This window comes from Porcisia hertigi, chromosome 29 (genome assembly GCF_017918235.1).
Source record: "Porcisia hertigi strain C119 chromosome 29, whole genome shotgun sequence".
Lineage (NCBI taxonomy): Eukaryota > Euglenozoa > Kinetoplastea > Trypanosomatida > Trypanosomatidae > Porcisia > Porcisia hertigi.
The window spans coordinates 63614-76271 of NC_090588.1; the positions used below are offsets into that span (position 1 = coordinate 63614).

Consider the following 12658-nt stretch of genomic DNA (forward strand, 5'->3'; position numbering starts at 1 on the left):
CACATGCAAATGGTTTAGCCGATGTGATTTTCACTGTGTAGTGTGTACGCTGCACTTTAGCTGACTCGGAGCTGCAGTGTGTGGTGGGGCACGATCCGGAAGAAGCCCTGCCCCTCATTGCTGGTCTTCTTCTGCCCTCCATCCCCCCAAATGTGTATTCTTTTGTTTTCCCAATTTTTCTCATTTGCTCTTTTTCGTGCCATCATATGTTTTCGGAGTGGAGATGATGACGGCGTCGCGGTCTTCTCTCCTTGCTCCACTCTCTTACTCGTAGCTCCCCGAGATAGGCAAAGACAGAAGGGAAGGTACAAGCCGGATGCCGCGACTTCTCCAGACGTCACAGAAAGCACTCAGATGGCAAAGTAAAGGCAAGCTGAAGGAGTCTGTTCCGCAAAGTGCCAGCGAATTGGCAGCACAGTCTCTCGCAAACTTGTGGCACCGCCTCTTTCAGAGCTATGTCCACTTCAGTCAGCCTGGATGTGAGCCTTTTGTCGCAGATGCGGTAACATCTTTTGAATGTCTAGGGGCCGAAATCAGTGGCTCCCACGCTAAGCTTGAGGAAATGTGGGCTGCCGGTTTCGGGGCATCCTCGACACCTGGCGCACTTATAGTGCATCTTTTTCTCGCCAACGAGCTCTTTGACGCCGTTTCGTGGATCATCGCATTTTGTCTTGTCGATCGTCTGCAGCTGAGCCACTACGTTCGCCAACGACTACGTGCGCTTTCTTTCTTGCAGCCGGCCGGGGATAATTACAGCTGCTTTCAGCAACTTGCCAAGCAGCGCGTCACCCAGCTACTCTTCACGGCTTACTCGCTCGCCTTCAAATGGCATTTGGACTACACCGTCTCAGTCAAATATCTCACTAATCTTTTGCCACACACACGTGACGCCCGCGGGTGTATCCTTCGCAGCACAATCGACGAGGAGATCCTCGTTCTGAAGACACTTGAATTCAACTGTGGTGTTTCTCAGAAACATTTACTGCAGTTGATGGATCACTTCTTGACAGCTTCTGAGCGTCGCTATGTTCTGCAAGTCGTTCACAAGGAATGACAGCAGGTCATCTCTTGTTCTTCTGTTTTGCACCTCCTTCTTTTTGGCTCTTGCACACAGGCTTCTCTTTGCTGTGTATTTATCGTCATGCTCTCGTCCTCGTGGAGGCCGCTTCACTTCGATTCCTGTCGTGGCAACGACCTGAGGTCCCCTGCCTCTCGGTCTGCTTTTGCCGGTGCACTTTTTTAAATTCTGCTTTGTGCCCCTTCCTTTCTTCCTTCCTTCCCCCTCCTCTTCCCCCACCGCTTACACGCTGCTATCCGCATTCCAATGCGAAATTCATGAGTCAAAAAGTTTCAGTGTAGCTCTGCTGCCCTTTCCTCGCCTTCCCGAAGCATCTTATGGTGTGATTCTCCTGTGGGTGTGTCACTTTTGCACCGGGGCGGCCAGAGCAGGAGAAGAACAACCTCGCTTTTTTTCTCCCGAGGTGTTTCTGTTCAACGGATAGGCGCACCGAAGTGTGCAGCTGAATTCCTTCTGTTGCCCACAGAAACGATTCCCTCTTCATGTAAACAAACCAGGGATTTCCTCCTCTTCCCCTCTTCACTCCTTGCCGTATTTTGCACATCCGCGTCTGTGAACTTCTCACCTCTCCCCCCCCCCTTTCGTCGGGCTAATGAATGTGTGTTGTGCGTGTGTGCAGATGAATTCAACCTCTGTTTTCCTCTCCGCACAGTTGTTTCTTTTTATTCCTTCGTTTTTCTGTCCTTCATCCCTTCTGCCGCTTTTTCTCCTCGGTTTCTGTCTGTTGCCCTCGTTCTTCTTATCGGCGGTGATCGCCTTTTCCGTTTGCCCCCAGAAAAACATTGTGACTTTTTTTTCTCCTTGTTTGTCAAGTGAGTGAGATCTTTCTTTCCACACGTTACACAGCACCCCCTCCCCCCCCTCTCTCTCTCTCCCTTTTCCTCTTGCCGCCGCCTCCTCTCGGTTTAGCGTCCACATTTCCCTTTGTTATTCATTCATTGATTTCTAGAGAGAATATCAGCGTAAAAATCTCTCTCTCTGTGCCATCGAGGCTCCACGCAAAAATGTACTTGCCGAACACGAACTCTTCATCGCACATGATGCAGTTTTCGCCTAACCAATCTCAGCAGCAGTTTTCTGCCATTTCTTCCTACACTCCTCAGCAGCAACTTATTGTTCAGCACCCACAGCAGCAGGGCGTCTACCAGACGCAAAATCCGCAGCTCGTTCCGATGAACATTCCCTCACAGTCGAACCAACAGTACGTTGCTGGGCCTGCTGGTACCATTTACGAGAGCAGCGTCCAAGGGTCATTGAACCAGACAGCTCCCGACCAAAATATCATCCGTCACAACCGGACGCAGATGATTCCTATTCCGTCTAACGACGAACGCTATCGCAAGCAACTAATTGTCAACTACCTTGCTCAGGACGTCACCGGTGCCGATCTGCACAGTCTTTTTGCACGCTTCGGCCCTCTTGACGGCGCCCGCATCATTTTCGATCGCCAGACCAGTATGCCTCGTGGCTATGGCTTCGTCTACTTCCGTTACCCTGACAGCGCGAAGCAGGCGGTAGACACCATGAATGGCTACGAGTTCCACGGGAAGCGTCTGAAGGTTGGGTACTCAACCAACCCGCTCAACATCATCTCCAGCGCATCTTCAAACCCGTACCCCGCTGGCCAGGTCAAGTGACTCAGACGCCATGCTGTCAATGTACCCCAGTGTTTGTGATTTGCCGGCTACAGAGACGCACTTCCGCTGACCACCCTGCTCCAAAGTTGTTGCACATGTACTTTTCTTGTTCTTAAAATTCTTTTTCCATTGATGATAGTTGTGACCGCTGTATGTTTCTGCGTATTTCACACGCAGAAACACGAAAGCGGTGATGTCTGTAATGACGGCAGAAAAGTGCGCCGGTGTGTGAAGGTGTCTGTGCATATGTGATCGACTATTTGCTTCATTTATTTTGCTTCTCGATAGTGCTGTGTGAGCGCCTGTTTGTTGGCGAAGTTGCTCTTCCCCCCCCCCTTCCCGATTGTGCGTGTTGTTGTTTCTGTCTCGTATGCAAGTTATGCATTTTGGTGTGCCGTTACACGTTCATACTTGTGGTGGGTGTACCCGTCACGTCTTGATTAGCCGATTTTCCCCTCACTTTGTCCGCTTATCAAGAAAGATTTAATTTTTGTCCTTTTTGTTTCCAATGTTCATCTCCATTGGAGTGTGATTGTTGGACCGTATTTATTCAGTTTTCTTGTATTCATATTCGTTAACACGCATCTTTCCCATTCTCTGGCATCATCCCCAACAGTTTATCAATACACGCATATATACTTGTGCATATATAAAACCATATGTATATATATATATTTATGGTTTTCTGTTTGATTTGATTTTCTCGTTTCTTTCGTGTGTATGCCCATTTGATCGTTGTCTTTTTCTCTACAATGGTTTCCGTTCCTTCACTTTTTTTTTTTGCAATAGAAGGGTGGGGGGAGAACTTGTCCCTTCTTCGTTCTGCCATTTTCTTCCTCCTCCTCCTCCTCCTTCCCCCCTCACTCGTTTTGATTTTCAACCTCCCACTCATTTCATTGCCTTTCCCCCTTTCTTCTTTTCTCCGCAGACTTTGGTCTCCTCTCTGTCCTGTGTTTCTGTCTGTTTTTGGTGAATACACCCGCGTATTCGGTTACGTGGGTCTGTGTCTATGTCTACGTCTGTGACTCTCTTTCTGAGTGACTTTTTTTTGTGGTGTTTTTTGATCTCCTCGTCTTTCTTCCCCCCCTTTTCCCTGCGCACCTTCCCTATTTCCCCTCCTTTGTTTTTACCCTTTCTCCACACACCGCCTGTCGACCTTTTTACGCTTCTTGGTTCTATCATTGGCTCTCTCTTTCATTTCACTTCTGTATTCCTGCTCGCCATATCTGTCAATCTGAAGGTCTTCTCCAAAGTTTTGTGTTTGTCTCGCATATCTTCTCTGGGGGTGTCTTGTTGTCTTTTCCTTGTTTTCCGTGCTCCTTTTTATTTTTCCTTTTCCCTCTGTGCGGGTTTGATGCAAGCAGCCGGAGAAGCGGAAAAAAAAATCGAAGCGCTGTTTTTTTTTTACCTAGTGTTCCTTTTTTATGCACGTGTGACATCACACTCGCATTTGTGTGTAAGAGTGTTGTTTAGGTCCAACTTTTATTCCACCTCTTGCTTGTCTCTTTCTATGCGTGTATGTGTATGTGGTCCCCGAATATTTGTTTGGCAGTCTCTCTCTTTCTCTACGTGTTTCTAATGTGCGTCACATTTCCTTCTTCATTTCGAGACAATCCCTTTTTTTTCGGTATTCACTCTTGCTGTTGTGGCTTTCGTAAGCCAATGGTGTGTGTTTGTGTGTGGGGTTGGGGTGGGGGGCAGTGATGTCTCTTTTTTTTTCCGATTGGAGAGGGACATTGTTGCCCCTCCCCCTCATTTGGCGTGCACGTGTGTTGAAGTTCACTCTGTGCTTGTGTATATGTGATTGCGTCTGTGAGTTTTGCATCGTGACCCTTGTGACAAAAAAAACAATGCACAAGGAAATGCACACAAGGCAGCACGACGGTGTCTTTAATCTCGTTTTTTTTTTCACATAGCTCAGCAGCTCCATGCGACGACAATAATCTTTGGTCCCCCGTGGCGAGGTGTGCCGGTATATCAGATAGGTGACGATGAAAAGGTGATTCGTGTATTTGGTTCCAGCAAAGGGGGCGGAGATGTAGATACAGTGTGCCTCTGCCCTCTTTTTTTCAGTGTTTAGTAGTTCAATCATCACTTCTTTTCATTATACATTCATTTTTTTTCCTTTTGTGTGTGTGTGTGCGTGTCAATGTGCATCTTTTCCCCATTCTTTTTTTTTTTTGTGAGCTCCATTTCTTTCTTCCCCATTTGCCCACAATCGTGTATTCGGCTTTACCTTGTTGAAGAGGTATCGATCAGTGATTACGCGTGTATGCACGGTGCACAGGAAAAAGTGATGAACCAAAGGCGTAAATACGATTCATTGATGTTCCCTTTTCCTGATATCTCTGAAGGCCAACGCTCACAGAGTTTTCTGTTTTGTTGTGCTTAGCTTATTTTCTGTTGTTTGCAGCTCGGCTGCAGGTGTTTGTCTTGCGTCTTTGTGTTCGTGCATTGATGAGTATTGTGTCCCTGCAATTATCGTCCCAAAGAATCGTTCTCTTCGATAAACTGCGTGTTGTTTTCTCCCCCCGGTGTCATTCCCCTCCCCCCCCCCCTCGTGCAGTGCCGGTCCTCCAGTCCATTGGAATGAGGCTGAACCCCCCTCTCCTTTGGAAAAAAAGGGAGGTGTGCATCAGCGACTGACACCGTCCCGGAATCAACGACAGTAAACCGCGCGCAAAAAAAATGAGAAAAGCCCAGTTTCCTTCTGCTTCAATAAACAACAGCAAAGTATGTTTCTGTTGATCTCAGTGCCACTGCTCTTCGTTTCGTTTTTTGGTGCTGTTTTTTTTTTGATTTTGCAGTTGCGGATCAGAGATCCTGTCGTTTGAGTCGATGGAACAGCCACGGTTTCTGAATCCTCGTGTGTATCGGCAGACTTGGATGACCTCTTCAAGGTTTCTCCGTGTGAGCTAGCTTATTTATGCACGTCCCCATGCGATTTTGTGTGCTCTGCGGCGGTGTGTGCCCTTGTTTTGTGGCAGAAAACGTGAAAGAGAGCATGATGTATGGTGGGGAAAAAACCCTCCGTGCTTCATGGCCGAATTCTTGTTTTGCTCCATCTTTTTTTTTTTAGCCCTGGAGTTGGTACGTGACAGCTCGCTTTGGGTCAGTGATTTCACTTCTCGAGGCCATTGTACGGTTTTTCTTTCTTTATCCAATGTCTCTTTCAAGTGATCAATCAAAAAAAAGAAACACTTCTGTACGCACAAGTCAGAAGCGCGCGCACAAACTTACACACACACACCTTAGCACACAATTATTCACCTTTCCGAATGGGAGAAAAAACTACTTAGTTTTTCGCTCACTTTATTTTTCATGGCTTTCGCGTATGTCTCGTTGCATCGTTCACGTCAGCAAGCGCAGGGTAAAGAAACAAACGAGCTCCCCCCTTCCCCTCTCCCAAATGAGTATAGACTCTACTTAAAACAATCTTGAGATGGGGATCTCGATTCTCTTGCACCGGCGTTCTCTTCGCCACCGCGCCATAACAGAGCGTAATCGGTGTGAAAATGTTGTGCACTCTCGAGTGGATTTACCGCATTCCACATTTCTTTTTTGGGGGCGAAATTGGCGCCCTAAAGTGTCTGGCAGGGGTAATACGAAGCGCATTCCCGCTTCAAAGGCAAAAATACAGTGATCAGCTTACTTGTGAGAAGGCGTATGCGGTGGAGTTCAAGCAGCCAGCATACACCGGAAAGGGGCGAAGCCATTTTGTAGTAGAAATCGCATGGCGTTTACAAAGCGAGTAGCTGCCCCCCCCCCCCCCCCCTCCCTCCGTGTGTCAATCGCTCTTTTTTACCCCTTGTGCAGACAACGGTCATCGACTTCTCGTTTTTTTTTTCGTTTGTTTCGATTACTTTCTCGCAGCGCTTTTCCCTTTTTCTTCGCCCTTTCTTTTATTTCTCTCAGCTTGCCCTGCCCCCGCCTCCCAAACCTCTTCTCTTCGTTCGTTTTTCGAATACTGTGAATTTTTGGATACAAAATCAAAAACACCCGAAAGCAACCCTCTTAGGCGAGAGCTTTCCGGAAGAGCGACGTGAAAGAAAAAGGCAACGCCCATATCGGTGAGATCTGCACTGATTTTTCGCTTTTTTCCCCTCCTTTTCAAAAATTCCAATTGTAAGGAAGGGAGCACAGGATACGGGAGAAGAGGCTCATTTGTACATTGAATCAAATCAAAAGGGAGGTAAGAAAACATGAGGGAAACGCTTCTTGATTGTGTTCATTTTTTTTTGACTTTGCAGTTCTGTGCGCCCTACCGTTGTGTTTCTTTCCTTTTTTTTCATTTCCCTTGACGTTACCCGAAGGGCTTCTCCCTTCTCTCTTCTCCCTTCTCCCTTCTCCCTTTTCCCTATTTCCCTTTTTAGTATATAGTCGCTTCGTTTAGCTTGAGATTTCAAGGCCCCCGACAAGAAAAAAAAAAGAACCCTGAAACCACAACCTGTATGTTCTCGTCACGGACAAGTCATGGATTATTGAGCTCCCTTTCTTTTCTTACTCAGTGCGATAGGGTGTTCCGTAACGATGTTAGGAGGAAAAGGCGCACTGCGGCCTTTTTGCAAGAAAACCCTGGTTTGCTACACTTCACGATGTCCATGCAACAAGACACGCTGCCAAAGATGAGCGAGATGCGCGCGCACACACACACACACAAACGGGAAAATAAACATTGCTTGACTAGGTACACCGAGCAGGGTCACATGGTGCTCCTGCGTCTGCTACATACACGTGTCTCCCCGCAAGGGTATTGGATGCCCTCTATGTCTTCCTTTTACCCTGAGTACTCGCTGCTAATTTTCGTTGCTCGACTTGGAGCACAGGTCGATCAGCCCTACCTTCTTTCCTCAAAGTCAACCATGAGAATTCAAAATCGTTTCGCTTACGCATCTCTAGTTGCTTTCTACCTCTGCGTGTCCCCCCTTTTCCTCCTCCTCCTCCTCTTGCCCCCCCCCCCCCGATTCCGTTTCACCAGCACCGAGTTTGAGACCGCCGGTGAAAGTGCAGAAAAGGAGGTATTCATTGCTCTGAGGTAGCGACATATGTCCAGCTTCACAGCTTGCGTGCATACCGATATTCTGATGCGACCTCCACCGTGGTGGGCCTCCACCCTGATTGCGGAAATAAGAGGTGCAGAGACGTGCTTGAAGTTACTTACGACACCAGCTCAGCAATTTCAGCTAGGCAGACAAGCCTGTGGAGGTGCGGGCAATAACGCTAGGCGTTCCTGGACGCGTACGGTGTGCGTCAGCACTGCCACTGATACCCTGGAGGCTGAGGTTATTCTGACGCATGGGAGGCGGCTCAAAAGAGTTTCTCTTCACCGCGGCGATGTGGAGCTCCACGTGGACCTCTCTGAGTTTCTCTCCTGCAGAGGGACAGCTCTGACAGAGGTTGCAGAAAAAGTGAAGCTTCTTGCCGAGTGCACACAAAAAAATTCGTATACCTCTCCTTTCTGGCTGACACAAATGCAACTAGAAGGCCACTTTCACAACCCCAATATTCGTCTCTCTACACGTTGCTCGCCAGGGAACTCGTCTCGTATCTCCGAGGTGTATGGCAACCCTAACAAGCTCATCGAGCTGAACTGTGGGTCTGCGGCAACAGCCCGTTTCGCCAACTTGGACGAGTTCCGAAACCAGCCTCATTTGGAGCCCTGCTTGCATTCATGCCTCTCTTTTTTCAGGATCTTCTCCCCCATTAACGTGAAAACATGTCTCAGATTCGACGAATGTGTGGAGCGGTATTTGCGAGTGGAGTGCCAGCGTAGTGGGTGCTGGTGCAGCGTTTGGGGGACGCCGGAGGACTACACGAGCTGCGGGTTTTCTACCCTCGATGGCGCCATCGGTGTCCACGTCTTCGATGGCCTCGGGAATCCTTCCTTTCTTATCCGTGCCCTCTGTACCACTTCACCACTTGATATATATGCAAGGTGCTACCCCCACGATAGCATATTCGAGAGCGACACGTGCTGATCACTTTTCTGTTCTCGTTGAGCTGCACTATCTGCTACTTTTCTGCTGAGATGTGTGTGTGTGTCTCTCTCTAGTCTTACAAGCGGACGAAAACGCCACTGACACATACTCGGTATGGAGTCAACAACAAAAAAAACTATATATATATATATATATGTGCCTAGAAAACAAAAACACTGTGAACGGTGGGATGCACAGTGTTTGGGAAGTTTCGGGACACCTGCGTTGCTGCGAGCTTGCAAACAAACAAGGGGGAGTTTCACAACCGTGCTGTTTTGCTAGGGCAGCACGTCACTGATCTCTTGCTTCCTTTGTCTCTTCGGCAGCTTTGCCGCTTACATCGTGGCAAATCTTAGTAGATCCCCTCCTCATTTTGTCTTTCTCTCTCTCTCTTTTCCCCCCCTCCCTCCCTCCGTCATACGACTCCGTGAATCGCCGGAACGACGAAAGCGATGGAAAATCCAGCAGGATCAGAAACGGGGACGAAACTCACTGACAATCAGCGCAGCGCTTTTCGTCGGCGGCTACTGATTGAACTGTCTGTGTTGCGTAGTCGCTATGCACGCCTCTCCGATTACCATCACCACAACGACAGCGGGCATACTCTGCCTGTTCCTGCGCCCGTCAATGGTTTCACATCTGCAGTCTCCAATGCAAGTTCTGCCGACGAAGAGACGGGGGCGTTATGTCAGAGTGACCGCGACGCCATAGAGGCACTTTTTCATTCCATTGACGATTTCACCTGCGTATTCAATGAGGGAAGAGGCGAGGTGATGCGAAATGACATCGTCTCCAAGATTATGAGCGACATAGTCTAGTCCAATGCGGTTTCCAGTTCTGCCTGCTTTCCTGTATCCCCTGCAAACAACAACATCACCGTTTGGCTGCGAAAAGGTGCCTTCACAGTTTTTGCTCTTCCAAGCCACCCCTCGGCACTTACCACGACCTTTGCATTTTATCAAGCATTTCGGGAGATTCCCTTGCCTGTGTATGTATGTGTGTGTGTGATTTCCAAGTCCCCTGAGCCCTTTCAGTGGTCCAGGCTCGCCTAGACATACCGAGTAGCGTACCGATTCCTTTCCCCTGTTGTGCGTATTGGCGGTCATGGGTCTTCTATTCCTCGTCCTTTCTACCCTACCCTCTCTTTGTCCAACCACACCCATCTGACTTCACCATTGTTGATATCCTTCTCGCTCACCCTTTCCTGAACCTGCCTGCTTCTCTTTCCCTCCCCCGCCCCCCCCATTACCAAACGATAACCACAAAAACAAAAGACACACGGTAGCATCGTACTCAAACATGGCTGCTTCGACCAACAAGATCCGCCGCATCGGCAAGAGGAAGGGCGCGACCCTGAAGGACGTCAACGCGTGGCGCTGGATCAAGACGGCCGCCTGCCACTTCAAGCAGGAGGGCAAGATCTTCGTGCCAAACTGCACCGAGATCATGAAGAGCTCCCACGGCCGTGAGCGCGCTCCGCAGAACCCGGACTGGTACTACATCCGTTGCGCCGCCGTTCTGCGCGCGATCTACCTGCGCCCTGGTGTCGGTTACGGTGGCTTGAGCAAGCGCTTCGGCAACAAGAAGAACTATGGCAGCCGTCCCGAGCACACCGTGACCTCTTCTAAGGGTCCTCTCCACTGGGCCTGCAAGTCCTTGACGCAGCTCGGTCTGGTAGAGCCTGGTGCGCAGTCTGGTCAGCGCCTGACCCGGAAGGGCCACAAGTTCGCTGACTCCCTGGCCTTCCAGGTGCACATCCGCAAGTTTGGCCAGACTAAGGCGTAAAAACCGTGTCCGTATGTTTGCTTTTTTGTTTTCATTTTCGTTTTGCGTTTCTGTGTGGATGATTATGATGCGCCCCCCCCAAAAAATATATATATATATATGGAAACAACAACACGACAAACGCGCTCGTTTCCCCCTATCAGTTCTACGCAACTGCTTCACCGCGTGAACGTCTATGAGAGTCTCGTTTCCTAGACACGCATTAAGGATGTCGCAAGTAAAAAGCGCACCGCCTTTTCTCACAGGTTTTATTCGGTGTCGTTGCAGATAAGTAAGGGTCTCGTGTTGCTGCATGTCTCTTACCTGTGGGAACGGAGGTGCAGGGGAAAACGAGAGGCGGTTGAAAAAGCAGGTGTGCCGTGCGCTGTTGAATTTGTGTGCCTTTTCTGCTAAAAAGCGGTACACTCCGTCAGGGCTATAGCTTTTGTATGCGTTCACCCTCGCACTGTTCCCTCGGTTTACGTCTTCAACGGCTTTCCCTTTTTGTTTTCCAGATTTCCTTCGCTCATATTGGCTCTGGGGGCTACCGGTTTGTTCGGTGTACCACCCTCCTTTGGTGGTGTGCATTTCAGTGACAGGCCTTCGATGGGGGAGAATTGAGACCCATGCCATCTTTCTTTCTACTTCTCCGGGCCACCGCGCTTGGGGCAGTGGGGGGCGCACTTGCCTCCGTACAGTATGTGCGGTGTATGCCCGAGTTATCGTCCTCACTATTCACGCCACCCGATGCACCCCCACCGGACGTTCTTTCCAGCATGCGTATGCAGGATCAGGCTATTTCATGGGAGGTTGAGACTGACGACTTTCGGCACGGCTACCAGGGAGGGGCGGTGCCTCTACAGATTCTTCGACTGGGCGCCGACTACGTTGATTCCAGCGGTGCCAGCTCACCAGTAATGCGCATTGTCGGCTTCTTACCGGGGGTCACGACACCGACTGTCTACGAGCATCTCACCGATCTGACGCTGCGCTGCCGCTGGGACAGGAACTACACCCTCTTTGCAAAGTTCACCGGAACAGTCCCTCTGAAGCTCCTTGAAGACGAAAAGCTGTGTCGTCCTTTTGCCACTGTGGCGAAGAAGCGCCCGGACTGCTCTGGCAATGTATGCACCCTTGTCCCAGATATGTTCTGCGTCGCTTTCGACGCTAACTGGTTTTGCCACCGCGTTGGCGGGGCGCTCTTGCGCCGTTTCGGCCTCGCAGATCGCCTCTTCCAATACGAGCGTCTCTCGAGCGTCTACAGCTTCCGCGAAGCCCCTGCTGCGACGGATGGGAAGGTTGTTAATGCGGTAAAATTTTACGACGTGCTGTTTAGCGGCTCCAAACGTGCCCGTCAGGCCGCCGCGGAGGCTGCACCAGAGCTTGCAGCCTGGCTCCAGGCGAATCATGACGCAGCGCCGTGTGAGGAAGTAGACGTGAATTTCCAACATATTCTCTTGGTGCCGGTCGCCGATGCGGAGGCGCAACTGTTTAGTAATGCATACCAGATTCGCCAGCTGTGCAGGATGGGCAGTATGGTGGATGAGAGGAGCACCAAGCTTGTTTACGATGTCTGCAAGGATACACTTCACCGTTTCTCATCTGGTGCCGCATCCTCCCCGGGCACACTTTTTGTCATGACGTCGGCGAACAATGTTAGCCTGCCAGCGCGGCTGCCTCGATGGGCGCAGAGAATGATTTTAGGCTCTGTCTCGAGAACGGCTTACGGCCGACTGCTGCAGGCTTGCCGAGAGTACGAACTCAAGAGCGTTGCAGTTTGACTAACCGACTCCAGAATGTTTTCATCATCACAGTACCATTGCCGCATCAAAATGGTTTAGCCCCAACCAAAAGAAAATAATATAGCATCGCTCACTGGAGGCAATGGTACCGCTTGGAGTAGCTCCTCCACCCCCGATCCCCCGAGGTCGTCCCGCGTGGCTAAACTCTTCAAAGTCGACCACTTTCTCCCCTGAAGCGTCCAAGTTGTGCTTGGCTCGCATCCCTATTTCGACAAGTCGCTCGCCTTTGGGCAATACGCTCCTCCCTAATCCTTTTCATTCAACTCTGTCTATCCACGCCGCTGAATTCTGTTTTTGTTTTGCCCTTCACCTGTTTTACTGTCCTATCTTTTCCTCCACTCTCTTCCGTATCACGACAACTCGGACATGCAAAGGTATGAGGCATCGCACATATATATA

General features: G+C 49.7%; 5 protein-coding genes across 5 annotated transcripts; all 5 read left to right on the top strand.

The window, feature by feature from the left end:
* Positions 1–316: 316 nt before the first annotated feature.
* Positions 317–1054, top strand: JKF63_07998 (uncharacterized protein; the record flags this gene model as incomplete). The annotated part of the gene is made up of 1 exon (XM_067903926.1): positions 317–1054. The coding sequence occupies one exon, from the start codon at positions 317–319 to the stop codon at positions 1052–1054; it is 738 nt and encodes a 245-aa protein (XP_067755653.1).
* A 1028-nt stretch (positions 1055–2082) lies between these two features.
* Positions 2083–2715, top strand: JKF63_07999 (uncharacterized protein; the record flags this gene model as incomplete). Its single annotated transcript, XM_067903927.1, has 1 exon — positions 2083–2715. One exon carries the CDS (start codon positions 2083–2085, stop codon positions 2713–2715), a length of 633 nt encoding a protein of 210 aa, XP_067755654.1.
* Positions 2716–7760: 5045 nt separating this feature from the next.
* On the top strand, positions 7761–8693 carry JKF63_08000 (uncharacterized protein; the record flags this gene model as incomplete). The annotated part of the gene is made up of 1 exon (XM_067903928.1): positions 7761–8693. The coding sequence occupies one exon, from the start codon at positions 7761–7763 to the stop codon at positions 8691–8693; it is 933 nt and encodes a 310-aa protein (XP_067755655.1).
* A 452-nt stretch (positions 8694–9145) lies between these two features.
* On the top strand, positions 9146–9511 carry JKF63_08001 (uncharacterized protein; the record flags this gene model as incomplete). Its single annotated transcript, XM_067903929.1, has 1 exon — positions 9146–9511. One exon carries the CDS (start codon positions 9146–9148, stop codon positions 9509–9511), a length of 366 nt encoding a protein of 121 aa, XP_067755656.1.
* Positions 9512–11083: 1572 nt separating this feature from the next.
* Positions 11084–12238, top strand: JKF63_08003 (uncharacterized protein; the record flags this gene model as incomplete). The annotated part of the gene is made up of 1 exon (XM_067903930.1): positions 11084–12238. The coding sequence occupies one exon, from the start codon at positions 11084–11086 to the stop codon at positions 12236–12238; it is 1155 nt and encodes a 384-aa protein (XP_067755657.1).
* Between the last annotated feature and the right edge of the window lie 420 nt (positions 12239–12658).